The sequence below is a fragment of the Poecilia reticulata genome, unplaced genomic scaffold, assembly GCF_000633615.1.
Source record: "Poecilia reticulata strain Guanapo unplaced genomic scaffold, Guppy_female_1.0+MT scaffold_343, whole genome shotgun sequence".
Classification (NCBI taxonomy): Eukaryota; Metazoa; Chordata; class Actinopteri; order Cyprinodontiformes; family Poeciliidae; genus Poecilia; species Poecilia reticulata.
This window is the reverse complement of record NW_007615114.1, coordinates 1-15,543: the sequence shown is the minus strand read 5'-3', so window position 1 is coordinate 15,543 and position 15,543 is coordinate 1. Positions and strand designations below refer to the sequence as shown.

Here is a 15,543-nt window from a genome sequence, read left to right as displayed (position 1 = left end):
GCAGTGGTTACAATTGACAATGACATTCAGACTTTGTATGACCACTTCACAAATTAAATAAAAAAACTAAAGTAAGAAATAAATAAAATAAAGGAAGGCTTTATATAGTCCGAATGTAAATTGTAATTATTAATGAAATAAAATTCAGCCGATAAATGCTGTAACAGGTTCAAAATGTGTATTATGTTGTTTTTAATGAATAAATGTATAAAAATGTCACATTGCCATTTAAACATTTGACATAAGGGCCCAAATTTACAAGTCATAAAAAAGCATCAACACAGGATCACACTTCAACGACAAACATGGCTCAGTGAACAGCTGCATAACCTGTGAATATAGCTTCTAAAATACCATTTTAATAGCAATTATGACATTTAAAGTACTATAAAGTTTTAAACATTTGGTTTGCATAAAACATTAAAAGTAGCAGAAACATGAGAACTAATCTGAAGCTGTCTGACCCGTCAGTCCTCACTGCAGAGGAGGAAGAATTTAGGTTTCAATTTCGGTTTTACTCAGAAAAAAAATGGAGTCTGATATTTGAGTCTAAAGCTAGCTTGATACACAAAAGGCTTCGATAAGCATCAGTGTTCTTCAGCTTAATGAGTATTGAACCGGGTCAAACTGGTCCCTGCGCGTCGCTTTGTTTTCACTTCTAGTCAGTTTCTGTATTTTATTGTCGGTGTCGTCGTTAAAAACTGTCTGCCATGTTGGGAGAAGCAGAGCCGCAATGGTTGTCCGAGGAGGTGAAAACAGGAGTAAGTAAACGAGTTTAATATGTCTAAGAAACTTTCTGGATGGTTAATGTGCGAAGTTGTTTCGTTAAAATGATTTTTTATTTTGTTTCTAGACAACTATAATTGCCATAGAGTTTAATGGAGGCGTCGTGTTGGGATCTGATTCCAGAGTGTCTGCAGGGTAAGTTGGACTTTACTTTATTACACCGTAGGTAAATGAGGCTTCTATGTGAATTTATTTAAAATATCTCCCCTTCACCGCTACCGATTTTCTCTGATTATTTCACTGGGTTCTTCCGTCCAGGGAGTCCGTGGTGAACAGGGTGATGAATAAATTGTCTCCACTCCATGATAAGATCTACTGTGCCCTGTCAGGATCCGCTGCAGACGCTCAGACCATCGCTGAGATGGTGAACTATCAGCTGGATGTCCACAGGTGAGTGGACTGAGGTCAGGTGTGAGGGACCTGCTGCTGCAAAGCTCCTTAGACCCTCCACAGAGTTTACAGGAAACAATAAGAACTGAGCATTGTTTTTAGAAGTGAATTAGTGTTTCCACGCAGTATTTGTACAGAATTTCCTCAGCATAATGTGAATAATGGTGCACAGAATTTATTTTCTTTTCATTATTTTGCTGACTACCAAATATTCTGACACTATTTCCCATCTTTTTGTGAATATCTGTGTTTTTCTTTTACTCTAAACCTAGTTATTTGTTTATGTAAAAATGCACATTAATCTCAGATAGTAAACAGTTTTAAAATTACTTTTACAGCATGATTTGCTTCTCATTTCTGATTACAAAGCATGAGGAATTTTAACCATAAAACTGAGGAGTTTTGTGAGAAATGTTATGAAAAATTTTACTTTATGTAAAAGTGAGAGATTTATTTTGAAGTGTTTGGATTCACTTTTAATCTTCTCACTGGTGGTTTTTGGACTCAGTGTCAGTTGTCAGAAGATTATATTTTCGATTAAAGTTGTGGTGTGTAATTTTTACAAAAATATGTTTTTTTCTTTTACATGTTAAAACTGTTCCCATGTCCTGATAGTGTTTGGATTGAGAGAAAAGTCTGTTAAAAATCAAGCTCCTCCACCTCCTCCCAAGTATTACTGTGTAAAAATGCACCGCTCAGTCAAAAACCAATCAGATGCAGGAGGAATGTTTTAGAGTCGTCAATCAATCTTGTGTACGTGTTACTCAATGTGCTAATGAAAGAGAACAAATCAAAGTTACAAGAAAGCTGTTTATCTGCCGCCATCGGTGGCCATGCTAACTACCTTTAGCATTTATGGCAGGTTCATTGTGATGAACAAGGTGTAGCTAGCAGAGAGCAAGGGGACGGATGTGAGTGGCACATACACAAAGTGATTGGCAATGCTAGGAACCTCCTCCTGACTCTGATTGGTTGTTTCTGACTTAGCAGTGTACTTGCAGGTTTTTGCAACCCCAGCTAGTACTGGGAGGACTGGGAAAAAGCAGAGAACCTTAATTTTTTCAGATAATCTTGCTTATATTGTTCTGTCACAACATAATTATAATTTTAGTAGGAAAAGTGAAAAACATTTCTTGTAAAAGTTGCTGATTTAAGCAACCAAAACATTTTTGTCAAATATCAGAATGATACATTACCTTGTATGTAATCAAATACAACTAAATAAACTAAATATCAAATAATTTCATTAGTAAAAAAGAAATAAATAAAAATGTTTTATTTTAGAGTTTAAAATACAGAAGGAATTACGTAGTGTGGACCAAATATTTTATTAGGGGACATATGAAAAGAAACAATATGATTTGTTTGAGGAATATGTTTTATCAATATTATAACAATATTTCTAAAGAATATGTCTTTTCTCAGCATGGAAATTGGTGAGGACCCACTGGTTCGATCAGCTGCCACTTTAGTGAAGAACATTTCATACAAGTACAAGGAGGAGCTGTCAGCTCATCTCATTGTAGCTGGATGGGACAGAAGAGGAGGAGGACAGGTTGGTGAAGTGAAGATGTTTGAGCAAATGCATGAAAAATTCAACTTAGAAGCCAAAAATCTTTTCAAAGTCACATTAAATTATAGTCACATTATAGTTGTTGAGGTATACTCATGGCTACTTATGTTATCAGCACACTTAATGTTACAGATATATGTTTTAATTTTAATTTTTGCCTTTTTCTTCTTTGTTTTGTCTCTGTCTGACCTGCAGGTCTTTGCCACCCTGAAAGGTCTCCTGACCAGACAGCCTTTCGCTGTTGGTGGTTCAGGCAGCTCTTATGTTTATGGATTTGTGGATGCTGAGTATCGAAAAGGAATGAACAAGAAGGAGTGTCAGCAGTTTGTGGTTAACAGTAGGTGTTTTTTTTTATGAATCTCTTCTGACAAACTAAAACTTTTCTGCATCACGTCATAGTACAGATCTTTTAATCAAAGTATACTGTCTTGTTTTTATTCTGCAGCTCTCTCTTTGGCCATGAACCGTGACGGCTCCAGTGGTGGTGTGGCATATTTGGTCACCATTGACGAACACGGCACAGAGGAGAAAGTCATTCTGGGAAATGACTTACCAACCTTTTTTGATCAGTGATTTTTCTTTAATTGTCAGTTTTTTTTACGATGCATGTGTCTGCTCACTGGACTGTTGGGCTGCAATCCTGGAACCAGTGTACATTAATCAAAATAAAATAAATTGTAGTACTCTCTGAATCTCAAAGCTTTTTTTTTACAGTTTTATTCAAGTGTAGTTTTGCAACTTGGGGAAAAACAAAGTATTAAACTATAACTTTATGTTATACTTTTGTAATAACACAATGGGGAAAAAATTTACCAACTGTGTTTTTAAAACTACACTTATCAGCAGAAGAGTAACTATTTAAAATAGTTTGTTGGTAAAATATTTCACATGATGTGTCTCTTGAATACAACATCTGTTTAATGAACTATGCTGTATAGTTGCACCCATGATACTATATGATTGTTTTTAAGTGCAGAGGTTGATTAAAACAAGAATCTTGAGCCTCTATATCTTAAAGACAAACAAATAGCTGAAACAATCTCAGAACAGACAGAAGAATTATAATAAGAAATATTTTGGCCTGGGGTTCATGCTGTGTCTTTGAAGCACATCTCATACCAGATTGTCTAATAGAGTTATTATCTTCCAGACAATATGTTTGGTGACATGCTGAACTCTGATGGCTGCTGGGAAAGTAATCTTGGACCTTCCTGTTTTTGGAACTTTAGTTGCCATTTCAGTTAATTACTTAATTAATTAATTAATTAATTACATGTATAATGCATTTATTTATTTTTTCCACATTATCTGGAATTTTCAGTTAGATCATAAATCTTTAGGGTCACAGATTGTAAAATATGAAAGCATTATAATATTTTTAATGTAATTACGGCCATTTATAGATTCCCCTTATTAGAAAAAATAAAAGTGGAAAATTTAAAAATATTGGTGGCGATCTTTGAATGTGAAAGCAAAAAATACTGACTACTGTAGTCCTCCGCTGCACTTGAGGGAAACCCCTAAATTTGCTAGAAAATGAAACTGAAAGTAAGAACTAAAACGCTTCAGTTACAGCAGAGCAGGTCATATGAGGACGGCTGCAGCTGAAACATGGCAGCTCTAACAACAATTCACAAAGTTTTCGCTCTGACTTTAGCAGTTTGTGTGGATCTTTCTTTATTTTACGCATCAGGATTTGCTGGGATTCACAGCGTTTTGGGGCATTTTGCGCATCTGTGGCTTTCAGCAGCTCTACGATGGTCAGCAGTAACTATTACAACTCTGCTGGTTCTGGGAGACCCGAGCCCGCTGCTGATCCGGTTCATAACAGCCTACAGTCTGCTTCCAGCGGTGTATGAGACCGGAACCAGGGTTCTGTACCGGGAGGAGAGCCCATGCGGCCCGGTGGCGGATATTCGCTGCTGGCTGATGTTCGCCGGAGCGTCGATGGGAGCGGCGCTGTTCTGGGAGATCACCATCCCGGACAGTGACGAGGAGGCTGGGAGTAAAGCCCAGAAACAGAAGTCCAGGGTTCTGTTCATGAGGGTTGTCCATCTGTACAGACCTGATTATTCCAAACTGTTCGGAGGCGTTGTGTTCCTGTCACTGGCAGTTATCTGTAAGTAAAAATAAGATGATTGGTAGGATGCTAACAAAACAGTGCAAACCAATTATCAGTGATTCTCAAATTGCATAATATTACAATGTCTTTTTTTTGTTGTTGTGTTTCTAAAACTTTAGAAATTAAATAGCTTAGGATACATTTCTGTTTCACAGTAGTGGTGTGTTTGATGTAATGACAAAACTATGTTTCCCTGTTTTTGCCTGTCTGTTTTACATCAGGTGAGATGTTCATCCCATTCTACACAGGAAGAGTCATTGACATCCTCGGCAGTGACTACCAACAGACTCAATTCTTCACAGCTCTCCTCTTTATGGGCCTGTACTCTGTAGGAAGGTATGAAACAAAATTAACCTTCTGAATGCGTCTACCTGCACATGCCTGTATAAAATGTACATGTTGTTTCTCTGGCTTTGTAGTTCTGTGAGTGCTGGCTGCAGAGGGGGTATATTACTTTGTGCCATCAGCTCGTTTACATGCAGAATCAAAGTGAAGCTGTTTGAAGCTTTGACCAAGCAGGAGATTGGATTCTTTGAAACTGTAAAAACAGGTAATATATTGGCCTAAGTTACTGCAACACACAGAATGAAATGAAAAGAACACAATAATAGGATGACTGATGACCATCTTTCTTATCTATGCAGGTGAAATCACATCCAGGTTGTCTAAAGACACAACTCTGACAGGAAGGACAGTTTGTCTGAATGTCAACGTGATGCTGAGGACATTTATCAAGACGATGGGAATGATCTCCCTGATGATGAGTCTGTCGTGGAAGCTCACATTCCTTGTATTGATGGAAACACCTATAACCGGTCTCATACAGAACTTGTATGACACTCACTATCAGGTAGCAGCAGTGGATAATGAATTAATGTGGTACACATTCAAATGTCCTTTATATACCAGTGTGAACTAAAGCCCACCAACATGAATTTATCATAAAAATGATTAACAAATGGTTGTTGGTATTATATTATACGGTTTGGAAAGTCTCCTTGTTGTCCCCTAATTTTTACCTCCCTCCACAGATCCTCTATCAGGTTAAAATCAGGACTCTCGCTGCTGTTTTAAAAGGTCAATCAAACGTCCAGTCAAAAGAAACATTGGCCAAATTAAAACACTAGTTTTAATCTAAATATGTCAGTGTTATGAATAATTTTTTGTAGCACAGAAAGACATCTATAACCCATATTCAAAGCTGCTTGCAGTCATGTTAAACTCTAAAATAACTTTTGCTAATCTGGTTGACAACACTGTCTTTGCTGACAAAAGATGGCAATGTTCATAATATTCATATATTTTATATGCTTATTCACACACTGACAGTTTTAAGGCATCACGTTACACAGAATATAAATTAATGCTGGGATTCATGAAGACATTATGGCTCCTTCAGCTGTTGTCCTTCAATGAAATTCAGAATTCATAAGCAAGACAAACAATCAAATCACTCCAAGCCAAAAGTTTACTATCCATTGTTGTATCCTATTTATCTGGCTTCAATTTCTGGAGAGCCATATTAGTTTTTTCAAGAGTGTACAGTTGAATAAGCTCTGAACTGCCAGTCATAAACGGCACCACTATTTGCTTCAAAATTAGCAGAAAGTGTCAGCCTGAGTCTCTTTCTGTGTACTGTGACTTGTACTTGCCTGTACTGTTAATGGACGGTGCATACATTTTGCAAATCATGAGTTAGAGCTGCTCTGTTGGAAAAAAAATAAAAATGACCTAAATGCAAAGTTGCATCAATATATACTTAGTGTAGTTTTGTTGTATAAAAGTCAAGTCCACTTATTTAAATCCAGAAAAACTTTCAGTTTACAGAAATCTTTTGTTTTCCTCTCTTTTACTCCTTTCTCAGAGGTTGTTTCAGGAAATGCAGGACTCAATGGCTCGAACAAATGACTCCGCAAATGAGGTTGTCTTTGGCATCCGTGTGGTTCGAAGTTTCAACACAGAAAAGCATGAAGCTGATCGCTATGATAAACGATTATTGGAAACACACTCACTAAAGATTCGACGGGACACTGTGAGAGCTATTTATCTGCTCGGAAGGAGGGTAAGAGGTTTGCTTATTTGTGGGTTTACAACATTTTAGAAAATATTAAAACCTTTAAGTGAATATCACCTGTTTTTTTTTAACAAACTTTGTTAATGTTTTTAGTTGACAGGTTTGGGAATGCAGGTCTTCATTTTGTACTATGGCAGACTCTTCATCCAAATGGGACAGATGACCACTGGGAACCTGGTTTCCTTCATTATCTACCAGTCAGACCTAGGAAACAACATTAGGGTGGGTGTACCATGGTGCTGTCAGCTGACATTTTTGATTGGGACAGTGGTAAAAAGCAACAGTGATTTCAAACACACCCAAAAACCAAAAATAAAAGCTTTTACCATTTAATATACAGTTTATGTTTAATAAGCATGCACTATTTTCCTAATTACAAGATTTTATTTTCAAAATAAGGGTCTACGTTTGCATCAAATAGGAATGTTGAGCTTTTATAACTTCAGGAAAACTCATGAACAGCTTAATGATGCACTGTAATGTCTAAGTATCCTCAGAATAGTTTGAGCATTGGATGATGAAAATTACATGCAAACATTTAAGAAGCCCCTGTAGTAACTTAAGACTATAATATGTTCTGCTGTTTAGGTTATGGTTGAAGTTGACATATACATTTTTTTTGTTTTATTTTATCATCAATATGTATTATAAAGTAGTATTCTTATGCCTATTGTTAATATTTCTATTTGTTTGACTTGGTTGTTGCTGTTTTTTTTCTCTGGTTACCTCTAGGTTTTTTGTTCTTCCCCCGTCCGTTTCTCTATAATTATTGTGGCCAGTTTGTCTTTTGTCTGAATCAGAGATGGCCTATTTTTTGTTGAACAAATCTGCCATCAACACTACAAGGCAACTCGACCCCCCCAAAATGCGACCATTTTGAAGCACATCACATAGTGCTCCTCCAGATTGTCTAATAGTTTGTTATCTTCCAGACTCTTACTTACATCTTTGGTGACATGCTGAACTCGGTGATGGCTGCTGGGAAAGTGTTTGAGTACATAGACCGGAAACCTCAAATCAGCACAGACGGAAAACTGAAACCGGATCAGTTGGAAGGACGGATCAACTACTGTAGTCTGAACTTCGCTTATCCTTCAAACCCTGGGAAAACTGTACTGCAGGTGAGAAAAACTGTTATTTTTAGGTTTAGTTTGAGGAACTCGTATGGCCATTTTAACGCAGCTGATAAAGGAACTTGTATGTTTATAAAATCTAGTTTAATTTCAAATATTGCCGTCATGTTGTGGTGTTTTATTGGTCTCTGTTTTGGTCTCAGGACTTTAGCCTGGAGCTGAAGCCAGGCCAGGTGACCGCTCTGGTTGGTCCATCTGGAGAAGGAAAAAGCACCTGCGTGAGTCTCTTACAGCGATTATATGAACCTCAAGACGGAGAAATATTACTGGATGGAGAACCACTGAAATCCTACGATCACCACTTCTTCCACAAAAAGGTATTTAATCAGTGAGGTGCTCTTCCCTGACAACAGCTTTGGTTTATTTTTATTTTTGTTTTTCATTATTTTGAAATTATCCTGGGAATAAATGTGTAATGTTATTCATATAATCTGATGAGAGTCTATGTAACAGATAGCAGTGGTGAGCCAGGAGCCCGTCCTGTTCTCTGGATCCATCAGAGATAACATCACCTACGGACTCACTGACTGCTCACAAGAGAAGATCGAGGAAGCAGCACACAAAGCCAACGCCCACGATTTCATTCACCAACTAGAGAAAGGCTACGACGCAGGTAAACCGGTCTGACTTCATCTCTCATCCTGTTTACATGGCTGAGTGCAAGCAACAAAAATATTTTATATCTAGAGTTAAGGAGCTCATGAAAGTAGAAAAGGTACTGGATGTTAGAAAATTATATTTATTTTAGACATTTGTTTTGTACAGATTTACCTGTGAACAAAAGGTAAAAAGTTTAGACAGGGTATTTAATTTGAGCATATGTTTGGAGTCTCTTTAGTTGTTCACACTGCTGCCTCTCTTCATGTTGTTTTATCTTTTTAATTTGCCAGAGGTGGGTGAGAGCGGCGGCCAGTTGTCTAAGAGCGAGAGGCAGCGGATCGGCATCGCCCGGGCTCTGGTCAGAGATCCGAAAGTCGTCATTCTGGATGAAATAACCAGCTCTCTGGATGTTGAGAGTGAGAACAAGGTATGGTGTGATTTGGGGGAAAGCCTCAGCATCTACTTTTGTTTTAAATAAATCCAGTTATGTTAACAGCTTGCTGCAGCAGGCTGTGATGAGGAACATTAGATTAATCAGAAGGGTGTTTGTCAGAGGTACAAACTTATTTTATATTCAAATTTGATATCAATATTTTGATAACTAATATAATATTCAAGAGATGTTTTTTTGTAGATTACTTCTTTTTTTTTACTTTTTTGTCTCACTTAAATGTGTCATGAAATAGCGGTGTGTGGTGGTGAGAATGAACACCGAGGACGCAGGTAGAAAGATGAACAATGAATTTAATGATGGAAGCAGCAGTCCAAGAAAACAGGCAGCACAGTGAGCGTAGATAAAGCTAACACTGGTAGCGACTGATCAGGGAAGACTCCTCAGAGAGCTGACGCCGACTCCGGACTTCACAGTTCAACTGTGCCGACAGACGACTAACTCTAGACAAGACTTGACAAGGATCCAACAAAGACACAGAGACAACAGGTGGCATTAAATACACAGGGTAATTACGGAACGAGAGACACCTGGTATAAAATTGATATCAATTTTGGAGTATCAAAATTGATATCAAAATATCAATTTTGATACTCCAAAATTGATATTTTGGAATATCAACCAGGACTGCACAGTGGCGCAGTTGGTAGAGCTGTTGCCTTGCAGCAAGAAGGTTCTGGGTTTGATTCCCGGCCCGGGCCTCTCTGCATGGAGTTTGCATGTTCTCCCTGTGCATGGTGGGTTTTCTCCGGGTACTCCAGTTTCCTCCCACAGTCCAAAAACTTGACTGTCAGGTTAATTGGCCTCTCCAAATGTGTGAATGGTTGTGTGTCCTGTGTGTCTCTGTGTTGCCCTGCGACAGACTGGCGACCTGTCCAAGGTGACCCCGCCTCTCGCCCGAAATGTTGGCTGGAGATGGGCACCAGCACCCCTCCCGACCCCACTGAGGGAAAAAGGGTGCAAGAAAATGGATGGATGGAATATCAACCAAAATATAAATTTTGGTTGATATTCCAGTGCTTTACATATAATCTCAATGCATTTAAGAGTTTTAAGTTGGGTTAGATGGACAGAAAATAAATAAATACATTAATTGCACATTCATTATGATTTTGTAAATCTAATGCTCTGCAGCCAGCAAACAGGTTACAGGTTCCCCTGATTTCTGTTGACTATTTGCATTGCAAATACACTATGTTATATTATTTTCAGCTATTTCATTTCTTAGCTGAACCAGAAGAAATTAATAATCAATTTATGCATTTATTTGTTGTTGACATTGTGCAGGTTCTTCAGGGCCTGGCCAGCTGTCCTAACCAGACCCTGCTGGTGATCGCTCACAGACTGAAGACCATTGAGAACGCAGATCAGATAGTTGTGGTTAAAGGAGGTAAAGTGGAGGAGAAAGGGACCCACCAGGAGCTGATGGAGCAGCAGGGAAGCTACCATAAACTGATACATGAGCTGTTTGATGAGACAGTGAACTAATGTAAAATAATTAAATGTACTAAAACTGTGGCTAAATGTAAAATAAGGACGTGTTTTCTATGCCCTGTGGCAAATATATTTTTGTACATAATAGATATCAGACAGTTTTGTGTGAACATTAAAAGTGTTTTCACAGATTGCATTTTTATTTATTTTAAAAACTGTTATAACTATTATAAGTGAAGTTCAGATTAGATTTGAATTCATGATGTAATTTTATGATTAATATTCTGGGAAATTATTGACCCAACAGGTGAATGATGTTGTTATAAATCTTCATTTATTATCAGAACAGACAAAGGTTGCTTTGCGATAGGTATATGTCAAATAAAAGATTATTCAGCAACTAAAATGTTTTCTGACTTTTTTGTCAAAAGTTTATTACTTACTGCTGATTCAAACTATAATAATATGAAAATATTTTTGCCAGGTTTATTCAGTTATGATCCATTGAACGAAGTCGTACAAAAGCTCTGGCCAAAGATTTTTCCTTTTTTTCCTCACATAAATTACCAAAGGAAAAAAAAAACAGCTAAAAAAAATTAAAACACCTTATAGTTCATACTGACAGATTTATCTTTCTTAAATTTATGAATAGGCTCAGCAGTTAGTTTGTTGCTATAAACAATAGATAATTGTTCTGATTTGATCTTATGGTTTTTGTATTCACCAGAATCTGATATGTTTACTACATTTAGGCGAGCTCACAAATCTTTAATGTGGCACACAAAATGAAAGAAGTATTGATGGCAAGCCTCAGCGTTTGGGGGATGGGTTTTATTGTCCAACCTGACCTGGAAAGTCCCTGATTATCAAGCTTGATTTTCTTTGGCAGTGAAACAGGAATGAGGAAAGCTGCCTCAGTAACATGTTCATCAGTTAGGTCAAAACATCTCCCTCGATTACCTGAGACCGAGTTCAGCTTTGAAAACAATAACTCCATCTTATTACAACTGTGCAATCAAAAAATTGAGACTAGGGTCACCTGTCTCAAGGGCAGGCGTTGGTAGTAACTACTTACATTTATTAGCTACATTTACTTGAGTAACATATAGAAAAAACAACAGCTTTAATGCAGCGTACTTTGTACTTTAACTTGAATAATATTTTTTTTGAAATACAGCTAATTTGACTTAACTACAATTTTTGGAAACTCTACTCCCTTCTAGTTAGTTTACAAAACAAAGAACAACCCAGTTTCAACCAAAAATGAAACAGACAGATTCACATTTACAGTTTATATTAAAGTGAGACTTTGTACAGCTTTATTGTTCTAATGTAATTTTTTCTCTTCTGCGCCTGCTGTACCATTTGAAGGTCAGTGACTGTACAGTAAATAATATATATTTCTACTGGAAATATTTGCAATAGTTTCCTTTATATAACTTACTGTAAGAATTTGTTTAAGTTTTGACCTAATGAAAAGTCCTGAACAAAATAAGGTTTGTTTGATTTATTGGAATCAGTATATTTTGGAGAAAAAAAAAAGATTTTGAAATGTTATTTTCTTTTTCCTGAATTTGTTATTTAGTAAAGATTGTATTTTATTTTCACTCATTCCTTATATTCTTCTTAAAATACCAGAATTTGTGCATAATTTTATATTAATGCTTGCCTAATTATCTTTTTTTGTTTTTACTACAGCGGTTTTGTTTTTACTACAGCGGTTTTAAAAGTATGCATAAAAAGTAACTTATATTTGCTTTTAAATCAGTCAATCTATCAAGTTTATTTGTATGGTAAAAATGGAGGAAAAAATTACTAATTTTACTGCATTTTATCTCAGATGGTGAAAACAAAAGCATTTCTGTATTTATGGGTTGGGCTTCGTAGCCTGATCTGACCTGGAGAGCCGTTTCCTGTAAACATAGTTTTGTTTTTGTTCATTCTGGCTGTTTGGAAACTTGCCTGAGGGTTTGTGTCATAAACAGCAATAACCAGCATCTCCCTTTATCAACTCAGGTGGAGTTTAGCTTTGGTAACAATAGGCACCACCTTTCTGCAAAAAGATGCCCGTCCACAAAATGGAGACTAAAGACACGTGTCCCAGGGTTATATATAACCTATATAACCTATATAACCTATATATAACCTATATATACCTATAGGTATATCTTTTAGATATGAACAGTAATTATATATTATGACTTGTGTTTATATTTGTATATTCTTTCTTAATCTCCATTTGTGATAGTTACTATGAAAAGTTCAAACTACACCAAATTTTGAGAGAACAAGTTCACTCAAGTATCTGATGGTTATTTGGGATGAAGAAAGTCACAATAAAACAAATGTATGTTATATTATGTATGCAGTTACTATATAAAATTAAGGATTTATTTTTTAAATGTGATATTCWAGATTTGAACAAAATTATRTYTACMCCACATTTTTCTTGGTTTAAGTTGCTTTTATAAGTKKTTTCAGCCATAATGCAAGGACTGAGTTYGTCTGTGAGGRTAAAAGTTTGTTTTTATTTTACATAAATTAATAAAACGTCCCAGGTCATCTAAAGAAAAGTAATTGCTCTGACTTTAAAACACAGACGTTTCGATGAGCAGATTCCTCTGAGGCTCAGTGACTCATTGTTTTTCTTGGCTGCTTCCCATCAACAGTTTCTGCCACCTGCAGGTAAAAACGAGCAGAAAGGTAACCTGAACTAACGCCGCCTGACATCCGCCATCTTATGATGACGGTTTCAAATTTCAGTCACCGAATGGCCGACACTGAAAGTACAGTAGTAGAGAGTCAACTTATTTTAATTATATTATTTTACATTTCAGGTCCATAAAATGATTTTTACCAACTCTACACTCAAATATGTATAAAAATACATCAGATTTCCAAAAGGTAAAGTGTTTGTAAAAAAATTACCTCTGTAGTTTCTGCAGGATCTCAGAGGATATTAGTTACCAAGAGCTGGTGATCAGTTTAAAGATCTTAATGAAAGGAGGAGTTATGAAAGCACTCGGATTTACAGGTGTGTGTTACCACAATGCCAGGATGAAAAGAGTTTATGAAAATAACAAAGGTGTTGTAGTGGCCTAGTCAAAGTACCGACCTCAAGCCAACTGAAATGGTACAGAAAACTAAATAAATTTCAGAAAACGGAGTGGGTCAAAATTCCTCCACAGTCAAAATAAAAACAATTAGATTAGATGTTATTTCTAGCTGAAATAGATTTTAATCCACAGGAATTTGGCCTCATTCAGGTTAAGTAATAAAGACAGTTTGAAGCCTGTCGTATTTTTTGCATAAGAATTTTTAATGTAAATAATTTTGGAACCTGGTAAAAGCAACAACAAACAAAAGAAAAATTGCTCTAATAGGGAAAACAACAGAAATACACAAGGTGCCACAATTGTATATCTCTTGTATTTTAAGCTGCCTTAATGCATCCAAACACATGAAAATGAAAATAGTTTGATTTGTGAGCATCAGAAAGTGGCATTTATGCGTTGGACCTTTTGTTTAAACTGAGAGAGAGAGGCCGAGGCCATCATGACAGTTTTTATTTGGTTTACTCTGTGACGTTTTATGGAAAGCTCCTTTAATATTCATGTTATAAACAACAATGCCCACAGTGATTATGCCAAAGCCTTTCCTCTTTTTATTTAAAATGAATCTCAGATTCAAGACACACGCATTGATCCTGTATTGTCAAAAAAAGACAAACTGATATGAAGTTGATCAGGACTTCCTCAGTGTCTCATCTCTTTGGCGTTTGTGCCGCCTGTGGGTTAAAGCAAACAAACAAGCAAACACAAAGTTACCTAACAGCCGCCATCTTAGGATGGGTTTTTGCATATGAAACACAAAATGGCCGGTGATGAAGACATAAAATCAATAACAACATCGTCAAATAAACAATAATATAACTGGTTTGGTTTCCTAACTTTATGAGAGTTAAAGGTTCTTGTTTTGAGATCAGCTTTCAAAATCTATGACGGTTTCTGTGTGTCTCTTTTAAGCTGCCTTGCAGGATTTTGTTGCAGAACATGAAAGTAAAACTAATTTAATGTTCATCAGAATGTTGTAATTGTGGGTTGGGCTTTACAGGCTGATCTGACCTGGAAAGTCCCTGATATGTTTTTATTTTATTGATGAATGAGGTTTGGAGAGTTTCCTGTTGGCATGTGGCATAAACACCAACACCTGCAGTGGTTATGATGATCACCGACTCCCTCTGTCGACAGATACTGAGCTCACCTGACATAACATCTGACGCCATTTTGTTGACAAGACTGAAGAACCACAAAATGGAGACACATATCTCAAAGTTTATATATTTGGTCCTTTGTGAGTTTGATGAGAAAATATTTTATTTATTCTGACAAACTTACTTTAATTTTTGTCTCTCTTAAATTGAAACATGACCAAACAAATCTTCTTGAACTTATGCATGTTAAACTACTCCTGCATCATGCACAGTTAAGGTGAAGGTCTGCTGCTTCAGTGATTAATGAACAATCTGGTCAGATCATCAGATCACAACAGATTGGGAACATTCACTCACACCTAAATGCAACTTAGCCTTAGAAATTAAAAAAAATATTTATGGGAAATGTTTGTTTTTGGATTCTGGCAGGAACATTTTTCTTAAATTTAAATTTATTAAATTTTAATTTAATAAATAAATTAAAATTTATTTATTTCATTAACTAACAGGTAATGAAATAGTCAAATTTTGCGGTGAGGTAAAAATTAAGTTTTTAATGCATATTTAGTCCTCTGCATAAATCATTAAATCTTGCGATCCGACTGAATAAAGAACCTGTTACAAGTGAAAACATGGCGTTTTGGAGATATCAGGTTTATTTCTATGACTCATCTGTAATGTTGGCAGCTTCCCATCAGAAACCCGGCGGTGAAAAGGCGGCAGGGAGCAGAGTTAGCAGCCGCCATCTTATCGAGAGATAAAAGTTT

The 15,543-nt window shown here is 36.4% G+C and overlaps 2 protein-coding genes across 2 annotated transcripts; both read left to right on the top strand.

The window, feature by feature from the left end:
* The first annotated feature begins 514 nt into the window (after nucleotides 1–514).
* Nucleotides 515–3,441, top strand: LOC103460923 (proteasome subunit beta type-9-like). Its single transcript, XM_008403237.2, has 6 exons — nucleotides 515–761; nucleotides 854–921; nucleotides 1,045–1,176; nucleotides 2,602–2,731; nucleotides 2,945–3,086; nucleotides 3,195–3,441. The coding sequence occupies exons 1-6, from the start codon at nucleotides 711–713 to the stop codon at nucleotides 3,320–3,322; spliced, it is 651 nt and encodes a 216-aa protein (XP_008401459.1). The 5' UTR covers nucleotides 515–710; the 3' UTR covers nucleotides 3,323–3,441.
* An 825-nt stretch (nucleotides 3,442–4,266) lies between these two features.
* LOC103460927 (antigen peptide transporter 2-like) lies at nucleotides 4,267–10,641 on the top strand. The gene is made up of 11 exons (XM_008403242.2): nucleotides 4,267–4,868; nucleotides 5,093–5,207; nucleotides 5,291–5,421; nucleotides 5,516–5,721; nucleotides 6,736–6,933; nucleotides 7,039–7,167; nucleotides 7,878–8,066; nucleotides 8,222–8,395; nucleotides 8,532–8,691; nucleotides 8,969–9,105; nucleotides 10,417–10,641. The coding sequence occupies exons 1-11, from the start codon at nucleotides 4,361–4,363 to the stop codon at nucleotides 10,615–10,617; spliced, it is 2,148 nt and encodes a 715-aa protein (XP_008401464.2). The 5' UTR covers nucleotides 4,267–4,360; the 3' UTR covers nucleotides 10,618–10,641.
* Nucleotides 10,642–15,543: the final 4,902 nt, after the last annotated feature.